The sequence below is a fragment of the Podarcis erhardii genome, assembly GCF_964252035.2.
Source record: "Podarcis erhardii genome assembly, chromosome: 2".
Classification (NCBI taxonomy): Eukaryota; Metazoa; Chordata; class Lepidosauria; order Squamata; family Lacertidae; genus Podarcis; species Podarcis erhardii.
This window is the reverse complement of record NC_138498.1, coordinates 42716036-42733237: the sequence shown is the minus strand read 5'-3', so window position 1 is coordinate 42733237 and position 17202 is coordinate 42716036. Positions and strand designations below refer to the sequence as shown.

At 44.5% G+C, this 17202-nt stretch overlaps 1 protein-coding gene across 7 annotated transcripts in view; it reads right to left on the bottom strand.

The window, feature by feature from the left end:
* Positions 1-17202, bottom strand: part of SHISA6 (shisa family member 6) — a 289917-nt gene that overhangs the window by 20826 nt on the left and 251889 nt on the right. For 5 of the 7 annotated variants that reach the window (XM_081848700.1, XM_081848694.1, XM_081848695.1 and 2 more), the window contains exon 5: positions 8740-8802. The exons of the other annotated variants lie outside the window; for them this stretch is intronic. In XM_081848700.1, coding sequence (XP_081704826.1) covers positions 8740-8802 — 63 coding nt within the window. The remainder of the gene's footprint in view (positions 1-8739; positions 8803-17202) is intronic. 7 annotated transcript variants of the gene reach the window in all.

The window sequence follows — 17202 nt, the reverse complement described above, 5'->3', positions numbered from 1 at the left end:
TCACAACCTCCCCTGTCTGCCCCAGTGCCTTCGTGTCAGGAGGAGAACACCATGGCTCTGCCACACCACACATCCATGGCGCACTACTATGTTGGCGTAAGTTGAAACACAGAAAAAGGCAGTGTAAGGAGTAGCTGCAAAAAGTATGTTTGTTACTCTCATTGGAGTAACAATGCACATATCTGTTCACTCAAACACCTCCTCCTAGCAAATGTAGACAGTTTTCTTTGATATTTGTCTTTGATAAATGCTTAGGAGATCATTTGTACTCTCAACAGCTGTGCACTCTTTGTCTAAGTGCACTGCCTCAGGTGATTGCTCCTGCTTCCACAAACACTCGCCCCTTGGCAGGCAGGATCAAACCAGGATGACCTAATTATAATTAGGGTAACAGCAGCTGCATAGAACAGATTAAATACAATCCCTTGTTAATTAACAATCATCTCTCATCAGACATTCAAACAAAATTGAGTGCAATCAAATCTCAGCAGTCAGACTTCTCTCGTCCTATGTAAAAGGTGGAGGACCTGCTTGAAGCGTTGGATTCTGAATACTGCCTAAAGACATTCTCACTGCTTGTTTCTATTTCTAGGCATAGCAGAAATGCTCTGGTAGCATGTGGTCTACTTCCTTTAGCACCAGGCTCTCCTGTGGCCATCCAGGCACTGCTAGGCCACGACTCCCATCATGTCTGACCACTGGGCATACTGGCTGCTGGAAGTTGGAGTCCAACAACGACTGGAAGGCCACAGGTTCCCCACCACTGAAATTAGCTTCCAGGCTAAGACTGGCTCACTTACCTGGGAGCTGCCAAATAAGCATGTATATATAGGCTTGTACAATTAAGGCTCCACAGTAGCCTCATAGTTATTTGCAAAGCATTGTGGCAAAGTGTACCACGTTGCCTTTTTGAATGGAAACTGTTCTTTAGGCTAAATTATAATAGAAGTTCACCAAACATTAACTAATTAATCAGCTTGAGCAATTGGTTAAAACCCGTTTAAATCAAGGGGAGCATAATTAAATACAAACTTTTCCATATTGGTCCTTATAAAATCCAGTGCTCAGCAAACCGTTTTGGGATGACAACCCATCTTATGTGCTGACACAGAGAATGACTTAAGTGATTCTTTGGAAGGAGATGATTGGCATTGTATCTGGACCTCTTTTGCAACCTTATCAATCAAACACACAAATAAAGAAAGCACAGTGCAAAGTTCTCAGTAGGTGGTATATTACCCCTGCAAAGCTTCAGCTAATATACCCAAATTATAGTCAGTATTGTTGGATGGAGTGTGGAAAGATTGGTCCACACTTTCACCTTCCGTGGGATAATGTTCAACAGTGCAAGAGTTCTGGAACACGGTTGCTGATTACTGCTAGGAATTTCTTCACGTTAGACTGCAGGGCTAAAGATAGGCTTCTCCATCATTTTGAACCTAGTAAGACTGCATTTCTGTATGAAGATCTTCTTAAGCAATTGAGTACAGCAGTAAAGGTGAAGAAGGTACGTAAGCAGAAGTCTTTCAAGCAACCTTCTAGACAGCAGAGGATTTGTAAAATCTGGGAGACCATGATGTTCTAACAGAGTGGTTCCCAATTAACTAATTACTGAGGACCCCGTATTTTTCAAAAGCCAAGCCATGGACCCCCTATTTTTTGAAAATGCTGATAACTCTATGGTAGTTACTTGTGCAAAGCAATTTTTTAAAGAAAATATGGGGTCCCCTAAGACAGTGTTTCCCAACCGGTGTTCCGCGGCACACTAGTGTGCCGCGAGACGTTGCCTGGTGTGCCGTGGGAGGGAGGCGGGCGAGAGCGCAAGGCTTGGGGCGGCAGCTGGCAGCGCGGAGCACGGGGCGCCCTTCGGAGGGCTCCGCGTGCTTTGGGCAACAGGCTGCCGCCCCAAGCCTTGCGCGCCCGGCGGGAGCTCCTGCCGGGCGCGCAAGCCTTGCAGACACTCGCCCGAAGCACGGGGAGCCCTCCGGAGGGCTCCCTGTGCTTCGGGCAACAGGCTGCCGCCCGAAGCCTTGCGCGCCCGGCGGGAGCTCCTGCCGGGCGCGCAAGCCTTGCAGACACTCGCCCGAAGCACGGGGAGCCCTCCGGAGGGCTCCCTGTGCTTCGGGCAACAGGCTGCCGCCTCAAGCCTTGCGCGCCCGGCGGGAGCTCCTGCCAGGCGCGCAAGGCTTGCAGACACTCGCCCGAAGCACGGGGAGCCCTCCGGAGGGCTCCCTGTGCTTCGGGCAACAGGCTGCCGCCCCAAGCCTTGCGCGCCCGGCGGGAGCTCCGCGCGGGGCAGACATCTGCAGCTTAGGGAGCCCTGCAGGACTTCCCCACAGGGCTCTCCAAGCTGCGGATAGCAGCCTGCTGCCCCGCACGAGGGGCGCTCTTAAGCAGAGCGCCCCTCGGGTGGGGCAGACATCTGCAGCTTGGGGAGCCCTGCCGGACTTCCCCGCAGGGCTCTCCGAGCTGCAGATAGCAGCCTGCTGCCCTGCACGAGGGGCGCTCTTAAGCAGAGCGCCCCTCGCGCGGGGCAGACATTCACAGCTTGGAGAGCCCTGCAGGACTTCCCCGCAGGGCTCTCCAAGCTGCGGATAGCAGCCTGCTGCCCCGGACCTGTCCTGAAGGCTTGCAGCGGGAGGAGGGCTTTCCTCCCCACCGCCAACATTCAGAATGCTGTTCTGAATGTTGGCGATGGGGAGGAAAAACCCTCCTCCCACTGCAAGCCCCGGGAAGAGAGGAGAAGCTGTGCGCCTTCTCTTCTGTTCCCGGACCTCCCACCACAAGCCTTCAGGACAGGTCCCAGAACAGAGGGGAAGGCGCGCAGCTTCTCCTCTCTTCCCGGGGCTTGCGGTGGGAGGAGGGTTTTTCCTCCCCACCGCCAACATGTTCCCAGGGCTTGCGGTGGGAGGAGGGTTCCCCACTGTCCCGGAGATTTCCCTATGGGCTTTCGTCTTGCGAAGCAAGCCCATAGGGAAATTCGTCTTACGAAGCCGCTAAAAAATCGGAAAACCCTTTCGTCTTGCGGGTTTTTCGTTTAGCGAGGCATTCCTCTTGCGGGGCACCACTGTACTTTATATATAGTCAATATAGGCACAGAGTTAATTTTTTAAACATTTTCTAATGGTGGTGTGCCTCGAGATTTTTTTCATGAAACAAGTGTGCCTTTGCCCAAAAAAGGTTGGGAAACACTGCCCTAAGAAGCAAAGGATTTGTGGTATACTAAAAAACAGACCATAAAATTTGTGATATTAATACAAATTGCTTATCCCCAGACAGTAGGAAAAACTTGTCTCCATTGCTACACTACAACTGAAGAATAATAATAATAATAATAATAATAATAATAATAAAAGCAATTGTTGGACTTCCAAGATGAGACATGAATCCCAAACTCCTAAGGCAAGATTCACTGAAAACCCTACCTACAAGCAGTGAGAAAGTCCTCTAAATGTGATACTTCTTGAAAGCAATTAGTTCTTTTCAGTTAAAAAGTAGAGAGCAAGGGGAAGGGATCCCTCACATTTAAAAAAATTATAAACACGTGAATCCACCCCATGGTGCAAGCCATTCTCTCTCTCTCTCTCTCTCTCTCTCTCTCTCTCTCTCTCTCCCCCCCCCTGCTTCCAATCGTAAGAACCCCAAGAAACTGTATCAGAGGTTTTAGCCTGATCCCAGCTCATTTGCCATCCAGCAACTCTTTCACAAGTTTTTCCCCTGCCAGCAAGCAGGCCCTGGTCTCAAGCAGAGGCTGGGTGATCCATGTATCATCATTGTGACTTTCACTGTGCACTTAACAAGATAAGTGGGTCACTGGCAGGGGATGGTGCCATGGACCGCCGGGGTGTGTTCCGCGAATCCTCAGGGGTCCCTGGAACCCTAATTGGGAACCACTGCTCTAACAGATTTACAAAGTTATATGTGTTGGAAGCTGCCCAGAGTGGCTGGGGAAACCCAGCCAGATGGATAGGGTCTTCTTCTTCTTCTTCTTCTTCTTCCTCCTCCTCCTCCTCCTCCTCTTCTCCTCCTCCTCCTCCTCCTCCTCCTCCTCCTCCTCCTCCTCCTCCTCCTCTTCTTCTTCTTCTTCTTCTTCTTCTTCTTCTTCTCCTCCTCCTCCTCCTCTTCCTCCTCTTCTTCTTCTTCTTCTTCTCCTCCTCCTCCTCCTCCTCCTCCTCCTCCTCTTCTTCTTCTTCTTCTTCTTCTTCTTCTTCTTCTTCTTCTTCTTTGTCTTCTTCTCCTAACTCCAGGAGTCTGTCATAATTTAGGTTGGTGTACATTATTCTGTTCCAGAGCCTCAGGTTGGGGCTACTGATGGCTGAGCTGCAAGATGGGATACTATGGTAACATGATTTCCATTTATCTCCTCTGTAGAAGCTCTTCAAGCTTCTGATCAAATTCCCATATAATACAGATGCATATGCATCTAGTATCTCCATTATGTAGTTTCATCATATGCTGAAGACACACCTCTTTATTGTGGCTTTTTAAATTTGGCATGCATATTTTTAGCAGCAATCCTATTTTTGTGATTGGAACTTACTTTAAACAACTTTTAATGTAGGGTATTTAAAGGTGGAGGGTGGGTAATAAACTACAGCAACAAAATTTATTAAGAAATCATTGATTTCTAGATGAGGCCAATATAATTTTTCTGTATTGTCTGTTTCTGGATAGTCTCTAACATTATTTTCTTTGACCATTACAGTGTGTGGATTTGACCTTAGTGAACTATCCAAAGCTGTGCTCCAAATGGTTTTCCTGAAATGGCATGGTATTTTGCTGTGCGTTTCCTTAATGTTTTTGGGGAGGCCATTTAAAGTGTTCTAGATCTTGTTATGAATTTATTCAGAGACTGATTTGTGGTTGTGGAGACAAGCAAGGTATGGGGAGGGTATTCACAGAAAGACCCCAAAGAACCCATTTCTGTTTGACTTCCCTTTCGGTTTTAGCTCATGCGAATATTTGCAATAGGGTTTTACTTGAGCAGATAGAATGCTCCCTGCATACTAATAGGTGTTGTTGTGCTGGAAAAACCTGCCTTAGTTGAACCAATCACTACCTGAGCCCACGCTATATGACTCAGTTGCCCCACCATCCTCAGATTGTGGGGACATGCCTGAAATCTTAATCTTACAACCTAGATTCAATATGTTTGTACGATGATGCCTCACTTGCTCACCTACAGCAAACACTCATCAATACAAAAATCTCATCATGAACTATGGCCTGTAGGAAGGGTAATCCAAATGAATGCATTATTTGCAAGCAAACAAAAATTCCACAGGCTGTCATGAAGCACTAGAACGAATGAACGAAAACACTAGACTACTAGCTCATGAGAAGGAAATAGTTTGAACAAAGGTTCTAAATCCTGAGTGCAAATGCATCACAATGCAGCAAAAGTACATTGTGATACCAGTTCTGTCACACTTCAGAATACTGATCTTTACATTGGTTGCTTCGGTGGGAGCTTCCTGGCCTCACTCTTGCAGTCTTCTTTTAGACACTGTTCTCAGCCTCCATACTCTTTGGGTCAAGGATGCAGAACCTCCTTCAAAGATGGTCCTCTATTTTGAAAGGGGTGCCAGAGGACAGTGTTCTTATTTGAAGGTGTCCTCCATTTGAAGGTCTGTCCAGTCCAACTCTGGTTTAGACAAGGAACCATAAAAAGGAAGAGCAGTAGCCCTGAAACTGAACCAGCACCTGATCAGCAAACTGAGTAGGCACACAACTCACCTGGTATCTTCCCCTCTAAACTGAGATGTTTTGTATTTCTGTTTAAAACTGTGGTTTACATAAAACTATCTGAATAATTGTTGAACATTTATATCCTAGCTTTTCTGCAAGGAAATCAAGGTAGGAAGAAGCATGGTTGCCTTTCACCCACTTAATTCCTACATAATCCTGTGAAGTAGGCTGAGACATAGAGACTGGGACCAGGTCACCCTGAATTATATAATTATATTTTATTTCAATGTCTGATATAAAACAGTTGATATTTAACAAATATTTTACAGCTAGCACGCAGTGATATTCAGAATTTGGCATTGTTTTATTGGGCATATTATAGTAATAATATTTGGCTGTATTTGGCATTTGACATGCAATGGCATTTAGTATTTGACAATCTTTTATAAATGGCCTGTTGTATTTTGAATTCTGGAATAAAATTTCACATTTGAAACATGAATGGAAGACTAGGAATTTGGACAAATTTTGTTTAAGCTGTGTTTTAAAGTGATGCATGAGCATGAAAAAACCCAGACCTAATTTGAATCTGAGGTGGTCTAAACTTGGCCCACTGCATAGTCCAATGTTGGCAGTGACTCATGAGTGTGTGTGTGTGTGTGTGTGTGTGTGTCTGTGTGTGTGTGTAGGCAACAGCATCATCTTGGAGACAGTAGTGCTACACTCATCAGGACAAAGATGGGGTGAGGTGGTGAGATCAGGGGACTTCTAGGGTGTCACTGATGTGTGAGTGTACCTACAGACCTCTGCCGGCAATCTACAGTTCTCCTGACTTGCTGCCACTTCCCCCATCTCATCCTTGTTCTGATTGGCTCACTGCTGTGGTGGGGATGCCACTAACTTCTGCCTCTCTCCTGCCACATGAGCCACTGCTGTCCATTGAGCAGGTGCCATAGTTAACATGCCACCCAACTTTGAACAGAACCTTTATTCCTCACTGTGAATTATCGGCTGCAAAAACTACCTTCTCTGTGTCTGACCCATCCTTGCACTTATTTATTACATTTCCTCTGTTCTGTGTTGGTGCAACAATGGAAGGTGTCTTTTTGAACCTGACTTCTTTTTTTTTTTTAAAAAAAGGATGCTTAAACTTAGCTTTTCTCTTGTCCAAATTTACTTCTGATATAGCACAAATATTTGGCCTTGCTGAGAGACATAACGTAACAGTTTTATGGCTGGCATTTCTTCTCTTGTTGAGGTTAATGGAAAGGACAAAAATTGGGGTTAGTGAGTTAGTGAGAAGGACTTGTTATTTTAGTTGTTGAATGACAATTGCCAACACTGCGCAATAAAATAGATAATTTGGCAGAGTGCCAAGGTAACCTTTTCAAGGCTGTTTGTTCTCGCAAGTGATTGTGCTATGGAGGCCTCAGTTTAAAATGCAGCACAGCTTTCATGTATGCAAGAGTTCTTCACTAGGAACGATGCAGCAGCAAAGCTAGTTTATAAATGACAGCCCTAGGGAAAGAACAACTTGGAGGCGCCATGCCTAGAAAACAATATATAGAGATGTCTTCATGCGGTATTTGCACAGAGCTGAAAAGCTAATATTGATAACTGCATATTAGTGCTTTTGCAGACCTAAATCACGCAAAGGCAAAAGTGACTCTTGTGGCACCAAGGAAGAGGTGGCAAAAGAATGGGGGGGGGGGACACGCCAAATGATTAAAGGAGAGAACTAGGTACAGGTGGCAAACTGAGGCCAAAATATTTTGGCAGAGAGTGCTTGATATGCTGTTGAAGTGAAGGAAAACAAAATTGCCTGGGAGCCAACAGAAAAGTCTGGGGATATGTGCTCTGACTTTGTAGATGATTTTATTCTTTATTTGTTGGAAATAGTCAAAAACACCATTCCATCTCTATAAACAGACACCACAGGAAACCTAAGAGCAATAAGCTGCAAAAGCTCAGTGGGCAACCAGCTGAAGACTGGATGAAATGAACTGGTGGTGAAAGAGGTCCAAGGTAGAGAAGCAATCTTGCATTGTATAGGAAACATCAGAGGAAAGAAAATACAAAGACTCAAGAGATTTGAGCTCTTTATGGTAGAAAAGCAGAATTAAACAAAAATAATCTCTTGACCCTCCTTATATAAGAAGTCAACTAAGGGCCAAACTAGACATGCCAACCCTGGTGCAATTAACAAAAGCATGTGTTGCTTTTAGAAGGAAAATGGAAGTACAGGAGGTCTGATACAGATTGGGACCCCGGCACAGGGTAAGGGGGCTTTAATGCTGTGCACCCTGCTCTGGCTCCCATACAGATTGGAGGTCCCACACATGCAATTTGCTTTTTGCTTTTTTTAAAAAATTAACCCACACAATTACTATGGCAACTTACTGAATATGGGTTTGCTGGTCACAGCTGTTACCTGGAAGTGAAGTACTGGGAGGACTTGGCATTCTGGAGTCAGAAAGCATGCACAGCCAAATATTGGAAAGAAAAGGGATGGTGACCTTGTTAAAAGAAACAAAATGCACAACTGATGTGTATGTGTATTTGTGACAGCATGGCTACTGTGCAGAGGCAGCTAAGCTGTCTGCCCACCTCTAGGCTCTGTGTCCCAAGCAGCTGGCTGCCAGCAAATAAATTGTCTTTGATTACATTGTAAAAGCTGTAAATAATGTAAAATAACACAATTGATGATGAGCGCTGAAACATCAACAGAGCACTGGCATGTGTGGATTATATGGCTTCAAAGCAAATTTCTTTCCTATCTGGGCAAGCAGGTTTTGCTCTTGCTGTGCATCTTTTGACGCCCAAGACACTACAAATCAAAGCAATCTGACAGCAGCAACTGAGGAAGAAAGAGAGGCATTTGTGTTTCTAGACAATATGGCCCAAATACAATATGATCAATAGAATAAATATTTTTCATGTGAGCGTCCAGCTCATGAAATACTCTATTGATATTTGTTTGGCTTCCATGCCAGTAGAAAGAGTAAAGTTACAGCATCAGTAACTTTGATCTTCTCTTGTTTATTATCTTACCATTGGAAGGTGTCTGGTTTGTAGTGCCTAATATCAGGTGGTTATAATTTTGCTCTTGGTCATCTGAAATTCAATGGGAAAAAAATAAGATTCCTTTTTAGGAACAGCTCGCCAAGGCTCTGCCAACCTGCAGGTAATAATTATAGCTCACATTATTCATGGGAAATCTCTACACGATTAAGGAGAAGAAAATGCTTAACAAAGCGGAAGTGTCTTTCATGTTATTCTCTTAAAATTTCAGTTGCAAGAGAAACAAGTTAATGAATAACATCACCCATTGTGCTGAGGCCACAAATGGGATATTCAGCAAAATAAGAAGCACATCCAAAGCATAAGCAAACCATGACACAGATTTCAGCAGAAGGCAGCCTCTGCTTTTGAGCAGTTTTTAGCTTCTACATGCCCACACTGCAGACATTCATAAGCCATATTCACGTATTATATCTCTGTAGGCCATTAACACATTCATTCATTCATTCATTTAATAAAATTGATACACTGCTTAATTGTAAGAAGGATTAGGACTTTAGTTTTCCCAACACAAGCCTGGACTAGTCCCACCCCTGATATCCACATATTGACCATGGGCATTTTAAAGAGGAAACCTAGGTGTGAGCAGCTGCCCTACATGATCTGGGATGCGTAGCACATTCTACATCTTTAAAGCACATTCCTCCCCGCAAAGAATTCTGGGCACTGTAAGTTTGTTAAGGGTTCCTGGGAGTTTTTAACCCTGTGGGAGATAAGCTACAGAATTATTTGAGGAGGAAAATGTGCTTCAGTTGTGCTTTAAAGGCAGTGCATCTACGCAGCCTTAGGCTATGATTTGATTGCGAGAACTCATTATTTTTAGGGACAAAGTGCCTGTGGTGGACATGTTACGAGCATCTCAGAGAAGCTGCTTTAAATTATATAGCTGCACGTGGTTAGTGGCAGTGGCTTACCAGGTAGGATTGTGTAATTTTCTCCAAGCTACCAGTTAAATCTTATACCTGCCATTTGGGTGGTATTGCTTCAAGGATGTACCAGGCCCATTGTCAGAACAACTCAGCTTTACAAAGATGTCTGCAAGCATCTGGGTGGTGTGAAGATGGCCTGCTCTGGGACTACTCCTGGGTTCAGCTGAGTCTCAACCCCTGTCCTAAGCTCTGACAATGGGTTGCTAGCCGATCTAACCAGAAGAGTCCGCGACCAGAGGAGGAGGAACACCACAAAGAATGGAAGAAATTTAACGAATATTTAGCTAAATTTGTTAAGCTAAACTAACTGGAAATAGCTTCCAGATACTTAATGGGCTTAGGATTGTATTTATGTTAATTGATAAAATAATATGTTTAATACAAGAAGGAGAAGATTTAAAGATATTAATGTTTAATTTAAAGGGAAGGGTATCAAAATTGGGATTTGGAAAACCGTTATAAGGATATGCAATGAAATTCAACTACAGTGGTGCCCCGCAAGACGAATGCCTCGCAAGACGGAAAATTCGCTAGACGAAAGAGTTTTCCGTTTTGGAGGTGCTTCACAAAACGAATTTCCTATGGGCTTGCTTCGCAAGACGAAAATGTCTTGCGAGTTCCTGCGGGGGTTTTCTCTCTCCCCCCCCTTTTCTAAGCTGCTAAGCCGCTTATCCGATAAGCCGATAAGCCGCTAAAAGCCGCTAAACCGCTAATAGCGCTAATCCGATAAGGCGTCAATGGGCTTGCTTCGCAAGACGAAAAAACCGCTAGACGAAGAGACTCGCAGAACGGATTCTTTCCGTCTTGCGAGGCACCACTGTAAGGGGAAACGAGGAAGTTGTTTTACAAAGTAAATAACTGTTATTTTCAATAAGTTATGATTTATATTTGTTGTGTTTTGTTTGTTTTGTGTTTTTGTTTGTTGTTGATATTGTAAAAACTAATAAAAAAAAATTGGGGAAAAAAAGACAATGGGTTGCTTTCCTTACAATACAGTTTAAGAAGACACCAGGCCTGCATCTGCCTCTACTCCTGGCAGCACAGTATCACAACATAGATATAGAACAACCACAGGAAAAGACACCCACAAAGAGACTACCACACCACCTCCCTGATTCCACAAACCTTTCAGACATTACATTGACAATGAAGGACAAAAGGTGCTGGATTTTCACAAGACCATGAGAACCAAACGAAATGTTTCATGGGAGACCGGTGAAAGTCCCAGTATGATTTCATTCTTAAACCAGTTGTGAAGATCCTGATTTTGGTGGTCATGGAAAGAAGATTCTAACACTTCCCCTGCCTGCATTACAGTCCACCCCTTGCAGATGTTGAAAATTATTATCTCTCTCCCACATGCCATCTCCTTGGCTCCCTGGACTGGTAGAATTATAGAATCATAGAACTGTAGAGTTAGGTCATCCACTCATTGCAGCTGGAGAATTCCTGACGGGTGGCCATCCAACCTCTGTTTAAAAACCTCCAACGAAAGAGAGTTCACCACCTGCTGAGGTAGTTCCTTCCACTGTTGAACTGCTCTGTCAGAAAGTTTTTCCTAATGTAGTGTTCAGTGCTGGTTATGAGGTAACAGTAGCCTGTGGTTAGCTAATTGGTAAGTGCAAACCCTGATGTAACACAATATGGAAGAACTGCATATGGCATTATTTCAAGCAAACTATATACAAACTTTCTTATCTGCTAGAATACAAGATAGAATACGAGGAAGGCAGCTACTCTTCCACCTTATCTTATACTGTATCTGCATAAGTTTGCAGACAAGCTGTGGCTAAGCGAGTGCCCTCACTTGGGCCAGATCACTGCCACTGATTGCATTATCTAACTGCAGAGGCTCATACTCTACTCTTAATATGCCAATTTCTTGGTTCCAGACAGAATTAAATTGCCCAAGGGAAATATTTTAATGCTGGTGAGCCAGATAGCTTAGCACAGTTCTGATGCTATCTTGGAGGCAGATGCTGACTAAATATATGTACACTTATATATCAAGTCATGGATAAAAGGTAAAGAGGATATAGTTAGAAGCAAACCTTCAGTACTAAGGTTCCACTGTTAAGATAAGCTAAGATAATGCACACAAATATTCTTATTTCCCCACTGAAGTGCATCCACCACCTGTTAAAAGAGAAATAAAATGAGACTCCCTAAAGATTAAGAATTTCCTGTTGACTACAGTGCCAGTTAGATATGAACTGATTTTTTTATTTGCCTGTAGCATTTCAGTTTCTCAAGTTGTGACTGAACACAGGATGTGTGAAAAACAAAATTCAGTTGACTGGGGGGGGGGAGAGCATCAAAGAAGCTGGTTGGGGGGGGGAGAAGGAGAAAGGTGAACAATCTGTCCTTCTCATGTTCTGTCAGAAATAGAAGGGGGGCTCCCAATTTCCTCCATGGTGATGACACCTAGTGTTTACAGATCTACATATCCCACTGCCCATGCTTTTTCACTGGAAACAAAAAAGGAAGTTTGAGTTAATTTTTGTTTTTTAAAGCATGAGTAACAAACTCCCAGGACAGGTGTATCACATATAACTTGCCTGACCCTGCAAAGGATGTTTGTCAGAGAGATTTGGCGAGGGATTTGGAAGTGTGGGGTCTGATCTGTAGTAAAGGTCATAAATATATTTTATAAAGTGATAATGTTCTAGGGATAGGAAGAAGAAACATTCTTATGCATCTTAAGTAAAATACCACCTGGCAATTCTGATTAATCACATCCCAATTTCACAGTTCTTAGGAACAAAAATAACAGGTTTTCCTTGTGCTGATGCAGCTAGTTGTACTGCATTGGATAGGTGGGGCCAGTGATGGCTTTAGATATTTTGGCACATCAAAGAAAAGCAACAACTCCTCCTGTTCTCAGCTGGAGCTCATTGGTACTCAGAGATGGAAACTGGAGGCAAAAATGAAAGTCACCCCTTCTGGAATCTGCCTCTAGCCTAGGATGAGTCAAGCCCCTCCTGCTATGCTGTCCTGTCCTTTGCAACATCCTGGTATACGAGTACTTCCATGTATTCATTGTGGAATCCTGTTCTCTTGTCACTGGCTCTGTGGTGGTCAGTGTTTTTTTAAATGAATTTGCTGCAGGTCCTACCCAGCCCTGACTGCTTCTACGCTTTGCAAAACACTGCAATGCCACATTTGGTGATGCTGGCTGTGACCAGCATATTATGCCAATCAGCTACTCTGCTCAGGGCAACATCCCGTGTCTACTTGCAGTGAGTCTACTTGCAATGCCAGTACAGTGCCACTGCAGCAGCAGAACATGGTCTGGAGGCACAAAACGTAGCAAACTTGAAGCAGCTAAGCCAAGTCTGGGTCTGGCTGCTGCTTGGAAGTAAAGTGCTTGGAACTGATATATTTGTATGCCATCTTACGTTTCATGCAAGAAAGGTATAAAATAAGCAATTTTGTTCCATCTGCAGAAGCTCATAGGAACCTCACATGCTTGCTGTGCAGTGGCTTTAGTTCCTCTGGGAATTCCTTTAATATATATATATTATATATATATATTCATATATATATATATATATGAATATATATATATATGAATGAATGAATATGATGAGCAAAATTAGATTCCTATCATGGTGCTTAAAGAAAAAAAGATTCCTGTTATTTACAAGTTCAGGAGATCTCTTCAAGGCCATCCACTGTGACCCCTCTCTAATTTAGTTCATGAAACTGCAGCTGCTTAAATAGTTTCCTTCCCTTAAATTAGCCTGACTTCCAGCTATTCTCCTGCTGCCCATGCTTTCTGCATTCATGGTGCACAGCTGACCCCTCTGCAGCACTTTTGCAGGCAATGCTCAAGAGCACTAATAGCGAAGAGTGCTAATAGCAATAAAGTATTTGGAGAGAGAGAGAGGGCAGATTCTTCTGCTTCTTTGCGGGTTTAATGAGATAATTTTGCTAATGGAGGTGCACCGGCTTGAAGTCAGGCAGGGAAAGGCAAGGCTGTTGTTCAGCCATCCCGATGATGTGCTGGGCTCACATCTGTCTACTGGGAAGCTCCATTAAGGAAATAAAAGATTAATAGAGCTCTTGGTTTTCCAAAGATAACAATAAGAATCCTCTGGGTGCAGGTGGAAAAGATACTGAAAAACAGTATCAAGTGATAGAGAGAGGGAGGGGAGAGAAGGGGGGGGGGATGCAGTCTTTATGAGCTGCCTACTGCAGATCCACCCAGAACATCAAGACGTTTGGCAACACACAAGTTCCGCTACTACACAAGTCACCAGGGAAAAGCTGGGCAGGCAAACTCACTCTGTTGCTTTCTAAGAGCTTTAACCAGGGCCCATGCACACCCCTAGTATTTAGTGTAATGTAGCTCCATATATGGGACGCGGGTGGTGCTGTGGTCTAAAACACTGAGCCTCTTGGGCTTGCAGATCGGAAGGTCGGCGGTTTGAATCCCCACGACGGGGTGAGCTCCCGTTGCTTGGTCCCACTCCTGCCAACCTAACAGTTTGAAAGCACGTCAAAGTGAAGGTAAATGGTGTTTCCGTGCATTGTAGCAGCTTAATCATGCTGGCCACATGACTCGGAGGCTGTCTGCGGACAAACGCCAGTTCCCTCGGCCAGTAAAGCGAGATGAGTGCCGTAACCCCAGAGTCGTTCGCAACTGGACTTAACTGTCAGGGGTCCTTTACCTTTTTAGCTCCATATATCTTTTTGCTCTCGTGTTCACAGATGCTGGCTCTTCATTAAAAGTTGGCAATAACAGCTTCTACAAACAATCAGGCACACTACCCAGTGTCCAGTATCAGGTTGTGATACCGAGGACTTGTCCACAATGGAATTTACTGTGTGTTTGCATTCCCATTTAATTGCCCTCCAACAGCACCAATCTCGAGGCTGTTCCACTGTGAATTTGAGTTTACATGACGGTCTGGGGATTAGAGGGTAAACAGAGCTCTAAACCACTCTACCCAGGGTCACAGATCCCCACGCCCCCTGTGCTTTCGTGTGGGTGGATCTGCTGCCACTTTCAGCCCCTCCTCTTTCCATGCCCACTACTTCTCAAATGCTTTCATTTCTTTTCCAGCTGCGCTCATATAGCTATTTCCAGCGCTCTCCTGAATGGAGCCATAAATATATATTCCTTTGATCTCTCAAGATTTACACAAAACCAGAAAACTGTACAAGCAAACTACATTAAAAACTGTGTTTTGAGAATTTACCATTGCCTGACTCTGTGCTTTTGCACACTTCTTGGGCAGGGATCTGTGCACATGCCTGGTTGGTACTTAAATTGTTGCTGGGGTGCCCATGCTGCTGACATATCCCCATGAGCTGTCTGGTGCTGCTGGGCTGAACAAATGATGATTAAAAGCTAGTGCTGCATTTGCCTTAGCATGTTTTGCAGCTAACCACCTCCGCCCGTGATTACTGAACTGCCTCGGGGACGTCTGCCTTCCGCTGCTTCTCCCCACTTCCCTGCCTCACCAGTATGTATCGCCAGCCAGCTCATGTTACTATGAAGATAAGGAGGAATTCAATGTAGCACTAAGGAGAATGTTTTCATCAGCGCAAGCAGTTCTGCTGGTCTGACAGAACCACCCTCCTCTCCTCCACTCTGTGTTGTTCTGATTATTCCTTCGGGAAGTGGGGGAGGGGCATGTTGGGGGAAGAAAGGAGGGAAGCCCCATTGTGGTAGTGGGAGTCCTTGTGTTGGTTTTTGCTAGCACACCAGGTTTGCTGAATCTGGCTCAGTGTCTGGAGTGCAGAAGAACAGGGTAAAATGAGACAATCCCTCCCAAACAGTTTCTCACAGCCTGACATCATTCACCATGGTCTAGTCCTTTTGAGTGTTGGTTGTCTTCTCTCCCAAGCACCTTTGCAGCTTCCACTCTAATGGAAGCAACTTGTCTAAGCCCTGAGATCCACTAAAGCCCTACTCCAGTGCCAGTGTTTCCCAAACTTGGGTCTGCAGCTGATTTTGGACTACAACTCCCATCATCCATAGCTGGCAAGACCAGTGGTCAGGGGTGATGGGAACTGTAGTCCAAAAACAGCTGGAGTCCCAAGTTTGGGAAACCCTTCCCTACTCTTTTCAGTCGGAGAGGCAGGTGTAAGCATCTCTGACGACTATGGTGAGCGTGGGGCTCCTCCAGCACCTTTCAGCATGAGACCTTTAATTAAGCAGCTCAGATCAGAGCATTTTTGACAAACATTGCAGGATCTGAAGCTGCCTGGCAGCCTTTCATCCCCACTCTTGACAGAAGAAGATCTTTTCAGATGCTGACGTATTGATCTGAACTTTGAAAGCAGCCCTTCTTCCTCAAGGTTGAGACTGACAGTTCTAATTTGCAACATAAATCACTCACTGAGCCTCCCATTCCCAAGTTGTGGACTCCTGGTAATTGATGAAGAAAACATTAAATAGCCCCCAATGGGCCAGCGTTTTACTTTCCACGGAAGGATAATATTCCCTAGAAAACACCCTTCTCATCTCACCAGGTAACTTTCCAGCTTTTCTTCCGAGACTCTCTTGTGCATCTCCACATCCTCTAGAGCTTGTATTTTTTCAGCCCCAGTGATTTCCTACATGTTGATAGCTAAACTGGAATGAAATGGATTTATTTTGATCCATAACATAAAAAATTGCAAGTGTCAGTTTCTTCAGAGGAGAGGCTGCATATTTTGTACTTTGTCTTTGCTAATAAAGCCAACGAAAATGGAAAGCTGGAATATTTGCAGTTGTCAAATATGCCACAGATGAATGATGTGTCTGCAGAGGACAAATGTTATTTTCAGCTGGTTCCATGGCATGTTCATAGAGGAAATTAATTACTAGGGGGAAGAAAAGAATAACACTAAGGAGATAAAATCCATTTGGTGACAAAAATTAACTTTCCTCTCTTCTTTGGAGATACTCTCTCCCCCTGGTTCTCCTACGCTCACTTTCTAGCTACACCCCCTACCCAAAACAGTCTTCACAGAAGAAGCAGAAGCCACAGGGCTGATGTGAGTTGTAGTCCAAAACAGCTGGAGGGCAGCAGGCTGGTGAAGGCTGGTTTATGTTCACAAATGAAACGAGGGTTCTCACATGCCAGGGGCAAAACTAGGCTTTATTTCACCCGGGTCAAAGACCCAGTTTGGCATCCCCCTCCACGTACACACACACAGGCTAGGAGCCCCAATTGCACCTGGGGCCAAAAAACCTTGCCAGCCACGGCATTGCACATACTTAGCATTCTGTACTACACAAACAGGAGAAACATGAGTGCAAAGGAGGAGCTAGTGCTGCTCAATGCACAAGCACCCCCAATTGGATTGTGTTCAATTATCATTTATCATCTGGTTCAGAAGGGAGAGGGAAAGAACAGAGGAGAGAGGATTGAATCCAGGATATCTGCACAATACGGGGAGGGGGGACGGGGAGCTTATACATATGCAAATAATTCCTGTTCATACGCACCCAGGGAGGTGCACATTAGCATTTACATTGTATTGATTCATGCTACAACCAGAGAATGGT